At 48.8% G+C, this 21,679-nt stretch overlaps 1 protein-coding gene across 2 annotated transcripts in view; it reads left to right on the top strand.

Moving 5' to 3' along the window:
* The window catches only part of srbd1 (S1 RNA binding domain 1), a 95,983-nt gene extending 74,594 nt beyond the window's left edge, over positions 1-21,389 (top strand). For both annotated transcript variants that reach the window (XM_055889999.1, XM_055890000.1), the window contains exons 17-21: positions 6,576-6,682; positions 7,843-8,019; positions 9,113-9,265; positions 19,139-19,323; positions 20,786-21,389. In XM_055889999.1, coding sequence (XP_055745974.1) covers positions 6,576-6,682; positions 7,843-8,019; positions 9,113-9,265; positions 19,139-19,323; positions 20,786-21,078 — 915 coding nt within the window. In that variant the 3' untranslated portion in view covers positions 21,079-21,389. The remainder of the gene's footprint in view (positions 1-6,575; positions 6,683-7,842; positions 8,020-9,112; positions 9,266-19,138; positions 19,324-20,785) is intronic.
* Positions 21,390-21,679: the final 290 nt, after the last annotated feature.

Here is a 21,679-nt window from a genome sequence, read left to right on the forward strand (position 1 = left end):
TCTATGGGTTGTATGGCCACAACGCAACAAACTGTGTATTTGGCTCACATGCTGCCCAAATTGCAGCCTTCCCGACTGTAGGCAACCGGCAACTGCCAAAATAAAGGAAACACGTGAGTAAATGAGGGATACAAAGTTTATGTTATGGTGTGTGGGATGCATTTTCCTGGAATGGTTTAGGTCTACTTGTAGAATCTGTGCCAAGGCGCATTGAAGCTGTTCTGGCAGTAATGTTTGGGAAATATTAATCCTCTGTGGCTAAATTACGCTCTCTGGTGTGTTTTGAACATTGAGAGTGGCTCCTGTGGTTGGGCTTTGGCCTTGTCCCTGACCCACACAATTGACCAGTCACATTTATTTATTATGCAGTTTATTTTGTATTTTTCTTATTAATCAGTTACCCACGAGGCCCCCTGCTTCCTCTCCTTCCCCCATCTGACGATTACCAGAGCGGCAGCAGCAGGCTGTGATAGATGTCTGGGTGTATGATACAGAGGGGGATCAGTTGACAGACGGACAATGACTAGCAGATGCAGGGGCAGATTGGCTGCAACCAGTAGATCTAGTGACAACATGTTATGTGTGTGTGGGACGTGTGATTGAAGATGGGTTGCACAACAGCCTAAGAACCTCTGTGAGGACATGGAAAGTTGGAGGACATATTAAGAAACTAGTTTCATTGTATTGTCAAGTAGTGATAGATGTAATTTGCATCCTTTCAAAGTGTGGTCTTACTTTCTACCGCACATCCATTCTGAAGGTGATGGATTTCACATTGTATGACGATGTGTAGCCATAGACTGTTCACTCTGCCACCATCCGGCAAACAGTACCGGATCATCGGCTCTCGGACAAACCGGCTCTGAGACTGATTCTACCCCCAAGCCATAAGACTGCTAAATATCCAGGCTACTAAATAGTCAATTAATTGTACCCAAACTATCTGTCCTGACTCTATCTTGCACTGACCCTATGCACACTCACGAGACTATATATACACACTGACACACACTACAGTCGTGGCCAAAAGTTTTGAGAATGACACAAATATTAATTTTCGCCAAGTCTGCTGCCTCAGTGTCTTTAGATATTTTTGTCAGATGTTACTATGGAATACTGAAGTATAATTACAAGCATTTCATAAGTGTCAAATTACATGAATTTACTGACAATTACATGAAGTTGATGCAAAGAGTCAATATTTGCAGTGTTTGCCCATCTTTTTCAAGACCTCTGCAATCCGCCCTGGCATGCTGTCAATTAACTTCTGGGCCACATCCTGACTGATGGCAGCCCATTCTTGCATAATCAATGCTTGGAGTTTGTCAGAATTTGTGGGTTTTTGTTTGTCCACCCGCCTCTTGAGGATTGACCACAAGTTCTCAATGGGATTAAGGTCTGGAGAGTTTCCTGGCCATGGACCCAAAATATTGATGTTTTGTTCCCCGAGCCACTTAGTTATCATTTTTTCCTTATGGCAAGGTGCTCCATCATGCTGGAAAAGGCATTGTTTGTCACCGAACGGTTCCTGGATGGTTGGGAGAAGTTGCTCTCGGAGGATGTGTTGGTACCATTCTTTATTCATGACTGTGTTCTTGGGCAAAATTGTGAGTGAGCCCACTCCCTTGGCTGAGAAGCAACCCCACACATGAATGGTCTCAGGATGCTTTACTGTTGGCATGACACGGGACTGATGGTAGTGCTCACCTTGTCTTCTCCGGACAAGCTTTTTTCTGGATGCCCCAAACAATCGGAAAGGGGATTAATCAGAGAAAATGATTTACCCCAGTCCTTAGCAGTCCTATCCCTGTACCTTTCGCATAATATCAGTCTGTCCCTGATGTTTTTCCTGGAGAGAAGTGGCTTCTTTGCTGCCCTTCTTGACACCAGGCCATCCTCCAAAAGTCTTCGCCTCACTGTGTGTGCAGATGCACTCACACCTGCCTGCTGCCGTTTCTGAGCAAGCTCTGTACTGGTGGTGCCCCGATCCCGCAGCTGAATCAACTTTAGGAGATGGTCCTGGTGCTTGGAACAATGATTCCAAGCACCACCCTCCTTTTGAAGCTTCAAGTCTGTTATTCGAACTCAATCAGCATGACATATTGATCTCCAGCCTTGTCCTCGTCAACACTCACACCTGTGTTAACGAGAAAATCACTGACATGATGTCAGCTGGTCCTTTTGTGGCAGGACTGAAATGCAGTGGAATTTTGGGGGGGATTCAGTTCATTTGCATGGCAAAGAGAGACTGCAATTAATTGCAATTCATCTGATCACTTCATAACATTCTGGAGTATATGCAAATTGCCATCATACAAACTGAGGCAGCAGACTTTGAAAATTAATATTTGTGTCATTCTCAAAACTTTTGACCACGACTGTACATTGACACTCTCACACAAAACCCATACACATTCACATACTGCACACTACATACGCACACACAGACCTAACACAAACACACACACACACACACACTTTTATACTCATCATTTGCTGCTGCTACTCTGTTCTTTATTTTATTCTTATTATTATCTATCCTAATGCCTAGTCACTTTACCCTGCCTTTATGTACATATCTACCTCAAATAACTTATTATTATCTATCCTGATGTCTAGTCACTTTACCCTGCCTTTATGTACATATCTACCTCAAATACCTTATTATCTATCCTAATGCCTAGTCACTTTACCCTGCCTTTATGTACATATGTACCTCAAATACCTTATTATTATCTATCCTAATGCCTAGTCACTTTACCCTGCCTTTATGTACATATGTACCTCAAATACCTTATTATTATCTATCCTAATGCCTAGTCACTTTACCCTGCCTTTATGCACATATCTTCCTCAAAAACCTCATACCCTTGCACATTGATCTGGTACTGGTACTCTATATGCATCTCCATTCTAGTCTATTTTATTGTTACTTATTTTATTATTATTTTAACTCTGCATCGTTGGAAATGGCTCGTAAGCAAGCATTTCACGGTAAAGTTTACACCATTTGAAATTCAGTGCATGTGACAAATACAATTCGATTTTATTTGAATACGAATTGACATTATCATTGGTGTTTTGTTGTTGAAGTGTATCTCAATCAGTTAGATTAATAGACCTAGCTGACGTTGTGGGACTGAAGAGTAACTACATGTGATGTCATCTCCAGCTTCCTGTCCCTGTGTCCTGTCACCCCCTCAGCCCACATAAACCACCCTTCCGAACCTAATCAAGACTTGATTAGTGTCCAAAAAAAGAAAATAGAAAACAAACACATATTTGTATTAGGACATTTCATAAAGAATTCCCATTATCATATTCTCATAAATATAATTATATTATTTCACCATAATTATAATTATTGCATCATTATTGCATAGTTAGTCTTTAAATCAGAAGAATAATATACATCATCATATTGAAAAAATTATTTCCATGTCAATATTTAATTTATAATTCAATCCTATTCATTCTCAGTATTCTTAATGCATAAATCTCTCCAAAGCATTTGCAAAATACATTCATCATAAATGTATAAATTATATAATTTCAATTTATATCCAAAAATGTGTATAAACACGTAGCTACAGTGGGGTTTGAAAATGACACCCTTGATAATGATGAGCAATAATGACTGTATAAAATTAATAATTAAAATACTGAGCTATATTTTATGCAAAAAAAAATACATTGTGTTATACTAATACAATTGCCCGAAGTTAGAGAGTTTGTTTAACAAATAAGCATTTTTTTCTCTCAAAAAGGTAGGGGTCAAAATGATTGACACCCCTAAAGATTCGTAGAAATAAAGTAGTTAAAAGTTTAGTATTTGGTCCCATATTCCTAGCAGGCAATGACTACATCAAGCTTGTGACTCTACACACTTATTGGAGGAATTTGCCGTTTGTTTTGGTTGTATTTCAGATTATTTTGTGCCCAATAGAATTGAATGGTAAATAATGTATCGTGTCATTTTGGAGTCACTTTTATTATAAATAAGAATAGAATGTTTCTAAACACTTCTACATTAATGTGGATGCTAGCATGATTAACGAATAATCGTGATTGAGTCGTGAATAATGATGAGTGAGAAAGTTATAGTGGGTCAAGTTCATGCCCCGAAGACATGCTAACCTCCCCTGTTATTAGTAATGCTGAGAGGTTAGCATGTTCTCGGGGTATGATCTTTGACTCTCTAACTTTCTCACTCATCATTATTAATGATTCATTCAGGATTATTTACATTTACATTTACGTCATTTAGCAGACGCTCTTATCCAGAATTGGAAAGTTCATACATATTCATCCTGGTCCCCCCGTGGGAATTGAACCCACAACCCTGGCGTTGCAAGTGCCATGCTCTACCAACTGAGCCACACGGGACCGTGTGATTACATTATCTGTAATCCTAATAGCATCCACATTAATGTAGAAGTGTTTAGAAACATATTCTATACATTTAAAGTGACTCCAAAATACACAATACACTATTTACCATAAATTTCTATTGGGCACAAAATAATTTGAAACGCAACCAAAACAAACAGCAAATGCATCCAACATGTTTGGGACCAATATGGGACCAAATACTAAACTTTTGACTTGATTTATAAGAATATTTAAGGGTGTCAATTTTGAACACTACCTTTTTGAGAAATTGTATCAGTATAAAATTCTACATAAAATATAGCTCAGTATTTGAATTATTTATTTTATACAGTCATTATTGCTCATCTTTGTGAAGGGTGCCAATAATTTCTGTCCCCACTGTATAAAATAATGAGAGCCATTGCTACTATTTGTGCACTGGTAACATAATCCATATGGACACTTACTGTACATACTTTAGGGGTAACAAACAGGCTAGCCACTATTTCCCCCTTTGCTCTCAATCACTTGTCATTTTTGGACTTTGTCCTCGTGTTATTTTTTCTGTCCATCTCAGTTTTAAACAGCCCTAGAAGTGTGAAAGGTTTGTCTGGATTAACTCCTCTGCTAATCTAAAACCCATGTGGGAGAGCTTTGAAGACTCCCTGACCCTGTCCAACAAAAACAGGCTCTGTCTCTGCACGTCTCCTCATCTCTCTCTTTCTGCCTCTCTGCACGTCTCGTCATCTCTCTGCCTCTGCCTCTCTGCATGTCTCATCTCTCCCCACTCTCTCTCTCTCTCTCTGCACGTCTCCTCATCTCTCCCCACTCTTTCTCGCTCTGCACCTCTCCTCATCTCTCTCTCTCTGCCACTCAACCCCTTCATTTCATGGCCCCACGTCGGCAGATATGCAGGAAGATATTTTGCCATAAATGGCTGCTTATATTGTGTGCCTAAATCCTTTCAGGATTGTAGCCTAATTATAGTTGAGCACTGTACAGTACTGTACAGTACAGAGCAGGTCACTTACCAAACAGCCTTATGTCTCAGGTTTTTGTAATCGCGGCTGTGTTGAGTCTCATTGGTGGATAGGAGGGATAACAATAACATCCAATATGAACTGCCATATTCAGGGGATTATAGTCATGGCTCACTGAGAAAGATTTAATGATGTTGAATGCACTGATGTCATTGATGTCAGATAGTCGTGGTAACCTCTTAAACCAGTGGTCAGAGAGTGTGAGAAATGTAATGAAGAGTTTAACGAGGTGTTTGTGGCTGGCTGGGAGGGTTTGGGATGTTAGTAGTGGTGAGGAATAAATGACTGTTTTGGAAAGGGGATTTGTGTATGTTTAAGAGTTTTACAGATGGTCGCAGGGCTGGTGTATAAGGCAGAGAATGGCTGGTTTGATTTAGGTGTGGAAGGATAGTTTGTACCGGGTAGAAGGATAGTTTAGGCTGGATAGAAGGATAGTTTAGGCTGGGTAGAAGGATAGTTTGGGCTGGAAAGAGGGATAGTTTGGGCTGGGTAGAAGGATAGTTTGGGCTGGGTAGAAGGATAGTTTGGGCTGGGTAGAAGGATAGTTTGGGCTGGGGAGAAGGATAGTTTGGGCTGGAAAAAGGGATAGTTTGGGCTGGGTAGAGGGATAGTTTGGGCTGGGGAGAAGGATAGTTTGGGCTGGGGAGAAGGATAGTTTGGGCTGGGTAGAGGGATAGTTTGGGCTGGGTAGAGGGATAGTTTGGGCTGGGGAGAAGGATAGTTTGGGCTGGAAAGAGGGATAGTTTGGGCTGGGGAGAAGAATAGTTTGGTCTGGGTAGAGGGATCGTTTGGGCTGGGTAGAGGAATAGTTTGGGCTGGGTAGAGGGATAGTTTGGGCTGGGTAGAGGGATAGTTTGGGCTGGGTAGAAGGATAGTTTGGGCTGGGTAGAAGGATAGTTTGGGTTGGAAAGAGGGATAGTTTGGGCTGGGGAGAAGAATAGTTTGGTCTGGGTAGAGGGATAGTTTGGGCTGGGTAGAAGGATAGTTTGGGCTGGGTAGAGGGATAGTTTGGGCTGGGTAGAAGGATAGTTTGGGCTGGGTAGAGGGATAGTTTGGGCTGGGTAGAGGGATAGTTTGGGCTGGGTAATGGTGTGGGGGCTAGCATACTGTAGCTTTAGCTGTTTGAGAGACACATGTTGTAATGGCTGCCATCACTCTTTCCAGCACGATGTTTCCCAGAGCTCTCTGAAGGCAGCCCTGGATGGGGTGGTACAGGAGTGTGTGAGCTTCGTGGGAGTGGACATCAACATCTGCTCAGAGACCCTGATGAGGTAGGGCCGAATAGTTTCCCTCAGCAGTCACAATATGGCCTTCACACACACGTGCTGACCGCCAGCGCACTATTTAGTCTGATGCCCCACTCTGTCTCCCACTCTGGCCCGACTGGGACGGGCAGGCCTGACAGGGAATCATTTATATTTTACATTTTCATTTTGCAGACGCTCTTATCCAGAGCGACTTACAGGAGCAATTATGGTCGGCAGATTCTTCACATAGTCTGCTCGGGATTCGCACCAGCGACCTTTCGGTTACTGGCCCAATGCACCTAACCGCTACGCTACCTGCCGCCCAGTGCTTGGCTGACAGGCAGACTCGCACTCCCAAAACACATTCACACACACACAGTCACTCCCTCGCCCCCCTTGTCTGCCTCTTTAAAGGCTTGGAGAGAGTTACAGCATGTTTGTTTTACTCGGCGCTTGGCCTTAACCAACAAAACAACAAACTAGTGTTCAAGGTGTCATTACTACATTCCAAAATCTCCTAGTGACACCCTTCTCTTTCTTTATACACACACAGCACACCATTACACCTTTTTCTAAGGGAAAGCCTTTTATGAGATGAAGGTGCAGGGCCAGGCAGTAGGCAGTGATCAGGTCATCTGTTTACCTGGGTGTTAATGAGGTTTTTACAGGGGCCCCAGACAGGCCTGCCCAACGCTCCAGAGCCCCAGACACACTGGACGTGTTCAATATTACTAGCCCTTTATTTAGGAGGGATGACATACTGTATGTTTACACTAGGCCTGTCTGTCTGTCTGTCTGTCTGTCTGTCGGGGAGGACTGCCGGTGCACTGGCAAACTGGAGGTCACCAGAGCAAAGCCCCTCAAAGCCTGTAGTCTGGAGAATGGAAAAGATCACACACACACAGAACATGTATGTCTTAGGGAAACCCGGAGAGATTTATTCCTAAACATTGCTGTGATTTCCAAGAAAAATAGGGTGTGGTTTTCCAGGTCACATGCTCCAATAGGTGAGCAAATGGCCGAGCGAAGGTAACAACAACAACAGTCTCTTGATGATGTTCCCTGCTAGTAATACTATGCTGCCCTTCCTCCTCGTCCTTAATGGAGAGATGTGTAATTACCAACTATGGTGTTACTGTTGTTCTGGGGGTTTTACTGCAGTAACCCATGTGTGTCTGTGTCAGACACGTGGCAGGTCTGAATACAGGGCGTGCAAAGAGCATAGCAGAGTGGAGGGAGACGAACGGGCCCTTCATGAACAGAGATCAGCTGAGACTGGTGAAGGGCCTGGGCCCTAAGAGCTACCAGCAATGTGCCGGCTTCATCAGAATCAACCCTCAAAACCATCTCAACAACCACAGGTACACACAACCCACCAACCACAGGTACAGCAGCATCAGACCTGCCAACCTGCACGCATTTTGCATACCACGCTCACAATTTGAGGTCAAAGTATGCTGGTATTAAAAACGACCCTAAAATATGCAACAATAGGCTTCTAGTTGGCACTTTGCGTTTTTTGACTCAACCGTCTGAAGTTGGAGCTGAGCCAATCAGAGGACTTTGGCGAGGACCGCAAATCTTTAGCTCTCCGCTCCAGCCCGCCCACGTAGTATTTCCTCCCTCCACTTCCCTCGAGCTGGATGGCAGTTCACCACTTTGTCCGGAGACACCACTAATGTGTGAGGAAAATGGAGAACTGTTTGCCAAATACATTTTCCAAAATAGTATATTATAGTCAAGCACATAACCACTATTATTTCGTAATTAGCTCCTTAGTTTAGTCATCATTATGACAAAGGTAGTTAGCTACAGTGTTTAGTCAACTAAGCCAACGGTAGTAGGGGAGAGCGCGTTGACGCGCAAGGAAACGTGTGGTGTTGCGGTAGTTAAGTGCCTGTCACTGCGTGGATGGAAACAGACATGGCAGAGAGCTGTTCCGCTAATACCCTCCTTCACAGAAATGTATATTGGACTGGTAAAGATTAGTAGGCCTGTGTTAATTAATCAGTTGTTGATCTGTCCTCTTGATTTTGCTGTATGTCAACAGTAGGCAGCTAATGATGTCATAATAGTTAGTCCACCAATGACATGGTATGTTGAAAGAATGGTAGCCTAGTAGTCAGACCTAACTTGTTCTGTCCATATATAAAAAATGACATTTGATTTGTAGAGCGCTTTTGATTTACAGACAGAAATCACAAAGCTCTTATTAACAATATGAGCATTGAAATATACACTAGCTAGTTCACAGGTTCACGGATTGACCCACTCAAGGGAAAAAGTGTATTAGTTACACCATGGACATAGACTGAGAGCTTAGAGCTGACTGAAATGATTTATATTTTTCAATTATTGACTTTGAATTTACTAAATTGAAAATAGAATTGCACCCAAACTTGTTTGAGATGCTCTCCCGTCCTCTACTCAGTGAGTGTGGTGTTGTGTTGGTAGTGATGTAACAGGGGGTAACTCAGCCCAAGCAGCCCAGGAGAAGCCTGCAGCCAAGGGGAAGGGAAAGACCAAAGCCTCAGCTGCTGTACCTACCCTGCCCAACCCTCTGGACCAGACCTGCATCCACCCAGAGTCCTACGCTGTGGCCAGGAGGTGAGAACTACTTACAACCACCACCCGCCACCCCAAAGCATGTTCCAACTAACATGAGCTTCAATTTTACCCCAGCTTGTAGGCTACTTCTGGGGGCATTGGGAGATGGTTGCTTACAGTTTTTTTGGTTTTGATTTGGCCAGACATGGGAGCCAAACGTGTGTGTTTCCGTGTGTGTGTGTGTGTTTCCGTGTGTGTGTGTGTGTGTTTCCGTGTGTGTGTGTGTGTGTGTTTCCGTGTGTGTGTGTGTTTCCGTGTGTGTGTGTGTTTCCGTGTGTGTTTCCGTGTGTTTACTGCTTGTAGTCGTGTGTGAGGGGGATCTTGGTAGCATCTGGCCCTGTGGCGCTGTGCTGTGTGAAGTGATTGTTAGCGCTGCTGGTGCTGATATCAAAAGCACATTGAGCATCTGCCCTGGGCTTTGCAGCTCTGTGGCTGGGTGGCTGTCTATCTGAATGGGGCTGGACCCTCCAGCTGCAGTCACTCAAATCTGTTTAGACTACATCAACCTGACACTTAGCATTGGCTCTTAGCATGTTGATGTGCCTTTCACTGCTAGCGTGAATGTATTTTTACATGTGGAAATGAGAAAGAACTTCATCAGACAGGACTCATTTTGCTCCAAAAGTGGAATACAGATAGGGTTGTCTCTCTGCCTCAGTGATCTATCATTAAAGGGGCCCATAGGGGTTAGAGGTTTAACAAAACCACTTACAACTAGAAGAGGGCAAATAATCACCCTGTCATATTCTCACAACCACCCCTCTTCCCTGCTTTACTCCCTTTCTTTCTCTCTCATTCCCCCTCTCATACACCTTTCCCCCCTCTGTTTGTTTTATTTTCTCTCTGTAGAGCCTCATTTCCAACTAAATTAGACAGAAGAGCCTCAATCTATCTATTATCACAATTCTATATTGTTACCAAACGCTGCTGCTCCTAATGGAGGAGGTTTTCTTAATGCTGCTGGTCCTAATGGAGGAGGTCCTCTTAATGCTGCTGGTCCTAATGGAGGAGGTCCTCTTAATGCTGCTGGTCCTAATGGAGGAGGTTTTCTTAATGCTGCTGGTCCTAATGGAGGAGGTCCTCTTAATGCTGCTGGTCCTAATGGAGGAGGTTTTCTTAATGCTGCTGGTCCTAATGGAGGAGGTCCTCTTAATGCTGCTGGTCCTAATGGAGGAGGTCCTCTTAATGCTGCTGGTCCTAATGGAGGAGGTCCTCTTAATGCTGCTGGTCCTAATGGAGGAGGTCCTCTTAATGCTGCTGGTCCTAATGGAGGAGGTCCTCTTAATGCTGCTGGTCCTAATGGAGGAGGTCCTCTTAATGCTGCTGGTCCTAATGGAGGAGGTCCTCTTAATGCTGCTGGTCCTAATGGAGGAGGTCCTCTTAATGCTGCTGGTCCTAATGGAGGAGGTCCTCTTAATGCTGCTGGTCCTAATGGAGGAGGTCCTCTTAATGCTGCTGGTCCTAATGGAGGAGGTCCTCTTAATGCTGCTGGTCCTAATGCTGCTGGTCTCTTATTGTCAATTGTCATTATACAGACAGAATGGGTTGACTAGACCATGCGTGACCACTAGCTCTCTCGCTCTCGCTCGCTCGCCAGCGATGTCTCTCTCTTCTCAGAAAAATCTGTGCAGCTGTTCAGTACTGGAAGAATTTAAGTAATGATTTTGTAAATTAGGGAATTTGGGTTATTCCTAATATTGTGTGGCGCAGTATGTGGGTTAGCCAGCCCTAGAGCCCTGGTTGTGTCCAGAGCTGGAGGAATGGCTTGAGACTAATGAAACGAACACGGCGTCTGTCTGAACGATGGCTTTATAATGACACTGACAAGCATGAGAGATTCCCAACAATCTGTAACCCATTTGGACACAGCTCACAGACACATCCCTCTTTTCCTCTCTGGCACCCTCCCCTCTCTTCCCCGATCTCTCCCTCTACCCCTCTCTCACACACACGTACTGGCAGTACAATTCAGAGGCCAGATAAGCAAATACTTGGAACCTCCTTTTAACAGTTCCTCATTGTTTGATGTTAGTGAAATCTTATCTGCTCAGCCGTTACTGTAAATGAAAACAGGTTTTAATGTAAATCTCCCAGTGACTTTGAGCGTTATATTAAAAAGCTACGCTGTTCCTCCCTTTAACACATATCACAGATCCTGGTACAGTGTATGGGGGAGGACAGAGACTTAAATCAATCCCACATTTGATCCTAGCGGGCGTGTGGCAGCCTTTATTGGGTTTTGGGGGCTGATACTGTTGCATTACAGCTGATGTGTGAGGCGTGGGCCAGCAGGCAGTAATGGAGGATCCTGTTGCTCTAATGTGATGAACCTGATACCCTCAGCCACACCGCTGGGAACGACTAATACACACACACACACACACACACACACACAGATATAACCAAACTCACACACAGTCATCCATCCACAATGGCCTGCTGTCTGCATTGAATAGTGTGGATGCATAGAACTGGATTTTAGAGTAGACTATTTGCAGTACATAGTGTACTTTAGAGTTGCAATGAACATAATGAGACAATTACGGGGAATCATCTACCCCAGTAAAAGTAATGCGTGTAGTGTCAGTCATAGATGTTTAGTGTCAGATCTTCAGTCCACAAATCAAATCAAAGTTTATTTGTTACGTGCACAGGATACAGGGTGTAAACGGCACAATGTAATGCTTACTTGCAGGCTCTCCTTAACAGTGCAGTACACTGTATCAATTGGGGCAGCAGGTAGCCTAGCAGTTAACAGTGTTGGACCATTAACTGAAAGATTGCTGGTTTGAATTCCCGAGCCAACTAGGTGAAAAATCTTGCGATATGCCCTTGAGAAAGGCACTTAACCCTAATCGCTCCTGTTAGTCGCTCCGAATAAGAGCGTCTGCTAAATGACTAAAATATAAATATTATCAAAAATATTCACCTACTGTACAGTATGCGGTACAGAAGTGATGATTGAGAGCCCACTTGGCTGGCTGTGTAATAGACTGGGTCAACTCTCTTAACTCCTTCGAGGTGGATCTGGACAGGCTCTATGCTGAGGCCCACCCAGCCTCTCTCTGTGTGTAGCCCTGGGCCTCGTCCAGCGCTCTGGCCCGTCACCCCTGGTTCTCATTACCACCACCCAGAGGGAGAGGAGAGGTGGAGAGGGTACTCACTGGGCCTCGTCCAGCGCTCTGGCCCGTCACCCCTGGTTCTCATTACCACCACCCAGAGGGAGAGGAGAGGTGGAGAGGGTACTCACTGGGCCTCGTCCAGAGCTCTGGCCCATCACCCCTGGTTCTCATTACCACCACCCAGAGGGAGAGGAGAGGTGGAGAGGGTACTCACTGGGCCTCGTCCAGCACTCTGGCCGGTCACCCCTGGTTCTCATTACCACCACCCAGAGGGAGAGGAGAGGTGGAGAGGGTACTCACTGGGCCTCGTCCAGCACTCTGGCCCATCACCCCTGGTTCTCATTACCACCACCCAGAGGGAGAGGAGAGGTGGAGAGGGTACTCACTGGGCCTCGTCCAGCACTCTGGCCCGTCACCCCTGGTTCTTATTACCACCACCCAGAGGGAGAGGAGAGGTAGAGAGGGTACTCACCGGGCCTCGTCCAAAGCTCTGGCCCATCACCCCTGGTTCTCATTACCACCACCCAGAGGGAGAGGAGAGGAGGAGAGGGTACTCACTGGGCCTCGTCCAGCGCTCTGGCCCGTCACCCCTGGTTCTCATTACCACCACCCAGAGGGGGAGGGAAGGTGGAGAGGGTACTCACTGGGCCTCGACCAGCATTCTGGCCCGTCACCCCTGGTTCTCATTACCACCACCCAGAGGGAGAGGAGAGGTAGAGAGGGTACTCACTGGGCCTCGTCCAGCGCTCTGGCCCGTCACCCCTGGTTCTCATTACCACCACCCAGAGGGAGAGGAGAGGTGGAGAGGGTACTCACTGGGCCTCGTCCAGAGCTCTGGCCCATCACCCCTGGTTCTCATTACCACCACCCAGAGGGAGAGGAGAGGTGGAGAGGGTACTCACTGGGCCTCGTCCAGCGCTCTGGCCCCTCACCCCTGGTTCTCATTACCACCACCCAGAGGGAGAGGAGAGGTGGAGAGGGTACTCACTGGGCCTCGTCCAGAGCTCTGGCCCATCACCCCTGGTTCTCATTACCACCACCCAGAGGGAGAGGAGAGGTGGAGAGGGTACTCACTGGGCCTCGTCCAGCACTCTGGCCGGTCACCCCTGGTTCTCATTACCACCACCCAGAGGGAGAGGAGAGGTGGAGAGGGTACTCACTGGGCCTCGTCCAGCACTCTGGCCCATCACCCCTGGTTCTCATTACCACCACCCAGAGGGAGAGGAGAGGTGGAGAGGGTACTCACTGGGCCTCGTCCAGCACTCTGGCCCGTCACCCCTGGTTCTTATTACCACCACCCAGAGGGAGAGGAGAGGTAGAGAGGGTACTCACCGGGCCTCGTCCAAAGCTCTGGCCCATCACCCCTGGTTCTCATTACCACCACCCAGAGGGAGAGGAGAGGAGGAGAGGGTACTCACTGGGCCTCGTCCAGCGCTCTGGCCCGTCACCCCTGGTTCTCATTACCACCACCCAGAGGGGGAGGGAAGGTGGAGAGGGTACTCACTGGGCCTCGACCAGCATTCTGGCCCGTCACCCCTGGTTCTCATTACCACCACCCAGAGGGAGAGGAGAGGTAGAGAGGGTACTCACTGGGCCTCGTCCAGCGCTCTGGCCCGTCACCCCTGGTTCTCATTACCACCACCCAGAGGGAGAGGAGAGGTGGAGAGGGTACTCACTGGGCCTCGTCCAGAGCTCTGGCCCATCACCCCTGGTTCTCATTACCACCACCCAGAGGGAGAGGAGAGGTGGAGAGGGTACTCACTGGGCCTCGTCCAGCGCTCTGGCCCCTCACCCCTGGTTCTCATTACCACCACCCAGAGGGAGAGGAGAGGAGGAGAGGGTACTCACTGGGCCTCGTCCAAAGCTCTGGCCCATCACCCCTGGTTCTCATTACCACCACCCAGAGGGAGAGGAGAGGGTACTCACTGGGCCTCGTCCAGTGCTCTGGCCCGTCACCCCTGGTTCTCATTAGCACCACCCAGAGGGAGAGGAGAGGTGGAGAGGGTACTCTGGGCCTCGTCCAGCACTCTGGCCGGTCACCCCTGGTTCTCATTACCACCACCCAGAGGGAGAGGAGAGGTGGAGAGGGTGCTCACTGGGCCTCGTCCAGAGCTCTGGCCCATCACCCCTGGTTCTCATTACCACCACCCAGAGGGAGAGGAGAGGTGGAGAGGGTACTCACTGGGCCTCGTCCAGCACTCTGGCCCATCACCCCTGGTTCTCATTACCACCACCCAGAGGGAGAGGAGAGGTAGAGAGGGTACTCACTGGGCCTCGTCCAGCACTCTGGCCCGTCACCCCTGGTTCTCATTACCACCACCCAGAGGGAGAGGAGAGGTGGAGAGGGTACTCACTGGGCCTCGTCCAGCACTCTGGCCCGTCACCCCTGGTTCTTATTACCACCACCCAGAGGGAGAGGAGAGGTAGAGAGGGTACTCACCGGGCCTCGTCCAAAGCTCTGGCCCATCACCCCTGGTTCTCATTACCACCACCCAGAGGGAGAGGAGAGGAGGAGAGGGTACTCACTGGGCCTCGTCCAGCGCTCTGGCCCGTCACCCCTGGTTCTCATTACCACCACCCAGAGGGGGAGGGAAGGTGGAGAGGGTACTCACTGGGCCTCGACCAGCATTCTGGCCCGTCACCCCTGGTTCTCATTACCACCACCCAGAGGGAGAGGAGAGGTAGAGAGGGTACTCACTGGGCCTCGTCCAGCGCTCTGGCCCGTCACCCCTGGTTCTCATTACCACCACCCAGAGGGAGAGGAGAGGTGGAGAGGGTACTCACTGGGCCTCGTCCAGAGCTCTGGCCCATCACCCCTGGTTCTCATTACCACCACCCAGAGGGAGAGGAGAGGTGGAGAGGGTACTCACTGGGCCTCGTCCAGCGCTCTGGCCCCTCACCCCTGGTTCTCATTACCACCACCCAGAGGGAGAGGAGAGGAGGAGAGGGTACTCACTGGGCCTCGTCCAAAGCTCTGGCCCATCACCCCTGGTTCTCATTACCACCACCCAGAGGGAGAGGAGAGGGTACTCACTGGGCCTCGTCCAGTGCTCTGGCCCGTCACCCCTGGTTCTCATTAGCACCACCCAGAGGGAGAGGAGAGGTGGAGAGGGTACTCTGGGCCTCGTCCAGCACTCTGGCCGGTCACCCCTGGTTCTCATTACCACCACCCAGAGGGAGAGGAGAGGTGGAGAGGGTGCTCACTGGGCCTCGTCCAGAGCTCTGGCCCATCACCCCTGGTTCTCATTACCACCACCCAGAGGGAGAGGAGAGGTGGAGAGGGTACTCACTGGGCCTCGTCCAGCACTCTGGCCCATCACCCCTGGTTCTCATTACCACCACCCAGAGGGAGAGGAGAGGTAGAGAGGGTACTCACTGGGCCTCGTCCAGCACTCTGGCCCGTCACCCCTGGTTCTCATTACCACCACCCAGAGGGGGAGAGAAGGTGGAGAGGGTACTCACTGGGCCTCGTCCAGCGCTCTGGCCCGTCACCCCTGGTTCTCATTACCACCACCCAGAGGGAGAGGAGAGGAGGAGAGGGTACTCACTGGGCCTCGTCCAGAGCTCTGGCCCGTCACCCCTGGTTCTCATTACCACCACCCAGAGGGAGAGGAGAGGTGGAGAGGGTACTCACTGGGCCTCGTCCAGTGCTCTGGCCCGTCACCCCTGGTTCTCATTACCACCACCCAGAGGGAGAGGAGAGGTGGAGAGGGTACTCACTGGGCCTCGTCCAGAGCTCTGGCCCATCACCCCTGGTTCTCATTACCACCACCCAGAGGGAGAGGAGAGGTGGAGAGGGTACTCACTGGGCCTCGTCCAGCACTCTGGCCCATCACCCCTGGTTCTCATTACCACCACCCAGAGGGGGAGGCCCATGGCTGGGCTCCCTCCCTGGTACCCCTTAAACACAAACACACCAGGCTGAAACCTGAGCCCTGCAGAACCCCCCCGCCCAAACCAAAGACGCCACCCTACCGCCCACCCGCCACAACCACCACCAGGGCCTGCGCTGTGCCTGTTCATAAATCAACCCGTGTTCCCCCTACCCCCCTTCCAGGAGAGACACACTACCTCTGTGGCTCTGATGACCAGCACAGAAATCAGGGAGGAAGGGAGAGTGGGAGAGGGGTGTTTCTGAAGAAATGCTTATTATTTTACTGTTTTGTTTTGTCTGGTTTGTTGCCTGATCTAGATAGATGATAGCCGGTGGGCATTGGTTGAGTTCCATGATAGCTGAGTGTGAGTGTGTGTGTGTGTGTGTGTGTGTGTGTGTGTGTGTGTGTGTGTGTGTGTGTGTGTGTGTGTGTGTGTGTGTGTGTGTGTGTGTGTGTGTGTGTGTGTGTGTGTGTGTGTGTGTGTGTGTGTGTGTGTGTGTGTGTGTGTGTGTGTGTGTGTGTTTTTAGAATTTGTCTGTGTTCATGTCTACGATTTTATTTGTGGGGCCGTGTATGCTTTGGTTCAGTATGTTGTGCTTTACTTGACCATAGTGTGTATTGATCGGGCTACACAGAGCCCACATGCACACTCCGTGTTGTGTGGCTAGAGAGGTAAAGTGATCTGGAGTGATGTGAGCTGCCTGCCTGCCGCGTGACTCTGCCTGCCGCGTGATGACTTCAGCCTGGAAGTCATCAGCCGGCCAGGAGAGCCAACATGGAGACCCGGCAAGTCTGTTACTATGTGCTCCGTGTGTACTTTTCACTATTTTTCAGAACCCCATAATTCACTCAAGGGACTTTTCTCTTTTTCTTTTTTATGATTTACCTTGGTGAGCTGAGCGGGATGCTTACTGACTGACTGTAAACTCTGTATGTATTAGGGAGTGTTTCTCCTATGTGGTCATTCTATACCTGTGTCTGGCCTTCTCAGTGCCAGAGGAACCTAGCAGGTCTGTGGGTTAGTTCTTAAGGACACTGGAGGGCCTGGATAGATAGAGGCCACAGTTTAATGGCACCATTCATCTCAGTTCAGAGATTAGCTCGGGGCCAGAGGTCGAACGGCAAGGGGTGAGTGTTGCTGGGCAGAGACCCCCACAGCTGCACTGTACAGTTTGTACACAGCCTGTGTAGAGTTACATCTCCACAGCCAACTGCACTTGTCAACGAGACGTGTGTGTGCATGTCTGTGTATTAATAAGAGTAGGTTCTGTGTGTGTACATTATGAATGTGTCTTTCCAGCAGCAGTCGTCCTCTGGGGAAGCTACAGGAAGTGGGTGTGGCCTGGACCCACCTGCTCTGTCAGTCACAGGGAGGACAGCTGCTGCTGAGTAGCTGGCGTCAGGATTCCACGACAACAGACGGACATCCATCACCGACGATAGCTGCCTAGTGGGTCCTCCTGCCCTCAGCTGTGGCCTGGATTCCTACTGCCCCCCCACAACCTCCTATAGACCTTTCAGACCCCCTGCAATCCTACAGGCACCTCTGGCCAGTCTGACCCCATCCCTTGGGCCTACACTCCTAGGTTCTAGATACCACCTTATTTCTAAGAGTGTACTGTCTGTTGGCTGTCTGCTCTGTACAAGTGCACACTTTGAGGGATAACAATTCAGATTCAGATCTCGATTCAGAGTTCTGGATTTGCACCTGTTAGTAATTTCTTGACACATATTTTAGTCATTCTGATTGTGTCTAGGATGGTTCCTATCATGTTATGTGATGGTCAGTTTTTCATCACCCCATGAATGGCTGCTCATTCATGGGGTGATGAAACATTATTCAGAAAGTGGGATGGGCCTCCATCATACTTGCTGGGGATTGGTGGAGGCCTACCCAGTCAGATGACTGGCAGCTGAGTGCTCCAGTCCAGGTTGAGCAGGGGCGGGCTCCCAGGTCACGGTGGCGATGGTGTTTACCAGCCTGCGTAGACAGAGGTGATTTATGGAGAGGTGAGGGGTGACGTCCCTGCAGTGTGCACTTATGAACAGAGAGAGCATGAGCTGGGACTCTGAAACCAGAGATTTAGGGCATAATTATTCTCACACCTCAATCCCACTCCCTCTCCTCCTCCCATTCACCCAGAGGCCTCTCAATTGGTCTGCCAGGGGGCCAGGCACACGTGCTGCGGCCCACCATGGAGCGCAGTTAAAAAGTCATTCATTAAGACTGCTTACCCCACCTGTGTGTGAACTGGCCTGCAGGGACAGAGAGCGAGCAGGAGAGAGGATGGATAGATGGAGATGGGTTAGGAGCAGGGGGGGGCTGCCTGTCTCCCTCCGTAACTACGGCTCCTCCGGCAGGCATGCAGGCTTCTCACATCAGCAGGCAGGCAGGCTTCTCACATCAGCAGGCAGGCAGGCTTCTCACATCAGCAGGCAGGCAGGCTTCTCACATCAGCAGGCAGGCAGGGTTCTCACATCAGCAGGCAGGCAGGCAGGCTTCTCACATCAGCAGGCAGGCAGGCAGGCTTCTCACATCAGCAGGCAGGCAGGCAGGCTTCTCACACCAGCAGGCAGGCAGGCAGGCTTCTCACACCAGCAGGCAGGCAGGATTCTCACACCAGCAGGCAGGCAAGCTTCTCACAGCAGCAGGCTGGCAGGACACCAGATCATTACTTAGGGCTCTTTCGTTTCTCTGTGTTGTTCGTAGTTGATGCACCAGTCCATGTATTGTATTGTATTGTTGTGTCTCTGATAAGTGACTTTCGGTCCTTAAAAAGCGCAATAAAAATCCCATGTTATTTTATATATATATATTATAATTATTATCCTTATTATGATGCTGTGTCTGACTTCCCTGTCTCTCCTCTCCTTAGTTTCCTGTCCCTGGTAGGGGGTAGTGTGGACCAGGTGGGCCGGTCAGAGCTCAGACAGTGTGTGGAGGCCAGTGTGAAATGTCAAGGTCTAGAGGCCCTGGCTGAAACCCTCAACACCACCCCAGACACACTGCAGCTCATCATAGACGGACTCACCCAGCCTCCTGGCTTTGACATCCGCCAAGGTAAAACCTCACCTAAGTCCCAGACCTACTGTCATCATAGTCCTGTTACAGGAGTCTGGTGTCAGAGCCTTGTCCTGGGCCGTATCTAAAGCCATTCACCCTTTACTGGACGCCTCTCCTGAGGACCATTACTACAACTCACCTATATCAACAGGCCTGTTATAAATGTTATCCTACTCCAGCCCAGCCCAAGCACTGACCCAACCTGTCATTTAATAAGACTGGGTCTCTCTCTCTCTCTCTCTCTCTCTCTCTCTCTCTCTCTCTCTCTCTCTCTCTCTCTCTCTCTCTCTCTCTCTGTGTGTGGCTCTTGGTCAGCTGGTTAATTGGTCAGCTGGTTCCTATTGTAGAACAGTGAAAAAGTGATCCAGTCATCTCAATAAGCACGGCTCCTCCTCGTCATGAAACATGATATGCTGTTATCACCCGTCCCTGCAGGAAAACAGTGTTGTGCTTATCCCGCCTAGTGGTTGTAGCAGAGGCCCTGTTGTTGTTTTATAGATGATCTTAGTTTTTCTCAACTAGACGCCACAGGGGAGTGAGGTCACAGTGGAGGACGCAGCAGTGTAGTTCTGGATTTCTCCTTAAAGACAAGACCCTCTTTCTCATTAATAATATATCTGTCGGCAGGCAGGACAGTAACGACCTGGGTCTTCCCCCTCCAAACGATGACAGGGGACATCAAAGCCTGGAGCACTGCCCGGCCCAGTCTAGGCCCCTCAAACACACAGGCTCTGGGGAACTGGGGAGGGGGTTGGATCTACAGTATGAAGGGGAGGTAGATGAGTGGGGGATGATATGAGGGGAGAGATGCCAGAATCACAACCCAGACCACTGGCACTCTGTCTGTCTGTCCTAAGTGTATCAGTTTGCCTCACTTCAGAGGGATTGTAGACTGGCTGGTCATTGCTGACAAGTATGAAGTGCGGTAGAGAAATAGAGCGATCCACAGCCTCAAGTGTTGACTTGGCTTCAATCCTGAACAGAAATGTTCCATTGTCATGTTCTGCCTCTAAAGGGCATGCTGGTAGCAGCACTGGTGCAGTGAGTTCAGATCAGTCATGGGCGACTGTCAATCATATTGAATGAGAGAGGGGTGTGTAGGGTAGTGTGTTGGGAGCTGGGTGTCAGCGTCTGGAGGTCATGGGTTCAGCAGCAGGTTGAGGTGCTCAGGTTCTGTTGTGATGTGTCTCGGTGCATACTCAGCTGTGTCAACAGATAGCATGCGATTCGGGTGTTAGAAGAGGATAATTGTAGAGGAGTGTTTCCTGGACCGTGAGCCCATGTTGTAGTTAATGCTCCAGAAAACGGACAAAATGGAAAACTGAAAAAGCAAAGCCCGTGAGGAATGTGGAAGTATGCAGAAGCAAATATTGGGTATCCTGCTTAGGAATATGATATCTGGTCTTCATTCCACTGTTTAACCTCCCTCCTTTCCTTTCTCTCTTTCACTCCCCCCCAGACTTCGAGAAGGCGGACTTCAAGCGTGGCATTGTGTCTATGAGTGACCTGAGAGAGGGGGTGGTTCTGACGGGCCGGGTGGAAAACGCCACTCTGTTCGGGGCCTTCGTGGACATCGGAGTGGGCCGCAACGGACTGATCCATAAGAAGTACATCACTCCAGACAAGCTGCCAGCTGACCAGAGGAGACGCAGCCTAGCCCTGGGCCCCGGGGAGAAGGTGGAGGTCAGGGTGCTCAATGTGGACCCTCAGCGGGGCCGCATTGGACTGGACCTCATACGGGTCCTCAAATAGACCAGTGTGGACAGGACCATGGCTTTGCACTTGGGTCATGTTCAGTAGGGCAAAAATGTTTTAAAACAGTAAAAGTACTACCCGAACACGATCCTTCTGTGTAGCCACTCCTAGAGCATCTCTGTGACAGAAGATACTGACATGGATGTTGAAGTGTCATTATTCATTGCTGACATGTTCTGTTCATGTAGTTTTCAGTATGTTGGGCCAACTCTTTATGCCTCAGTTTGTATTATTTTAAAAAACAATGTTTAAACATGTTTTGAGAAATGTATTAATAAATGGAACATGATCAGCTAAAGTGATGAAAATCAAGACTAACTGAATTTTTGTCAAACCCAGTATTGTGACATAGTCTGTTAAATGATGATTGGCTAGGTACTCATTTAAATTATTCCCACCTGCTGGATGTCGTTACTGTGGCAAGTATCAGACGGCGTCTCTCCTGTCTTGTTACCCAGACGGCCCTGCCAGTGAGTTGATTGACAGTCTCTGAGTGGCGGGGCAGGGGGAGATGGAGGTCTCTGCCAGACTGCAATAAGCCAGAGGGCCACAGAGAGAGGAGCCCAGACACAATTATCCCAGGACAGAGCCGTTGTGC

Source organism: Salvelinus fontinalis, chromosome 30 (genome assembly GCF_029448725.1).
Source record: "Salvelinus fontinalis isolate EN_2023a chromosome 30, ASM2944872v1, whole genome shotgun sequence".
NCBI classification, from domain to species: domain Eukaryota; kingdom Metazoa; phylum Chordata; class Actinopteri; order Salmoniformes; family Salmonidae; genus Salvelinus; species Salvelinus fontinalis.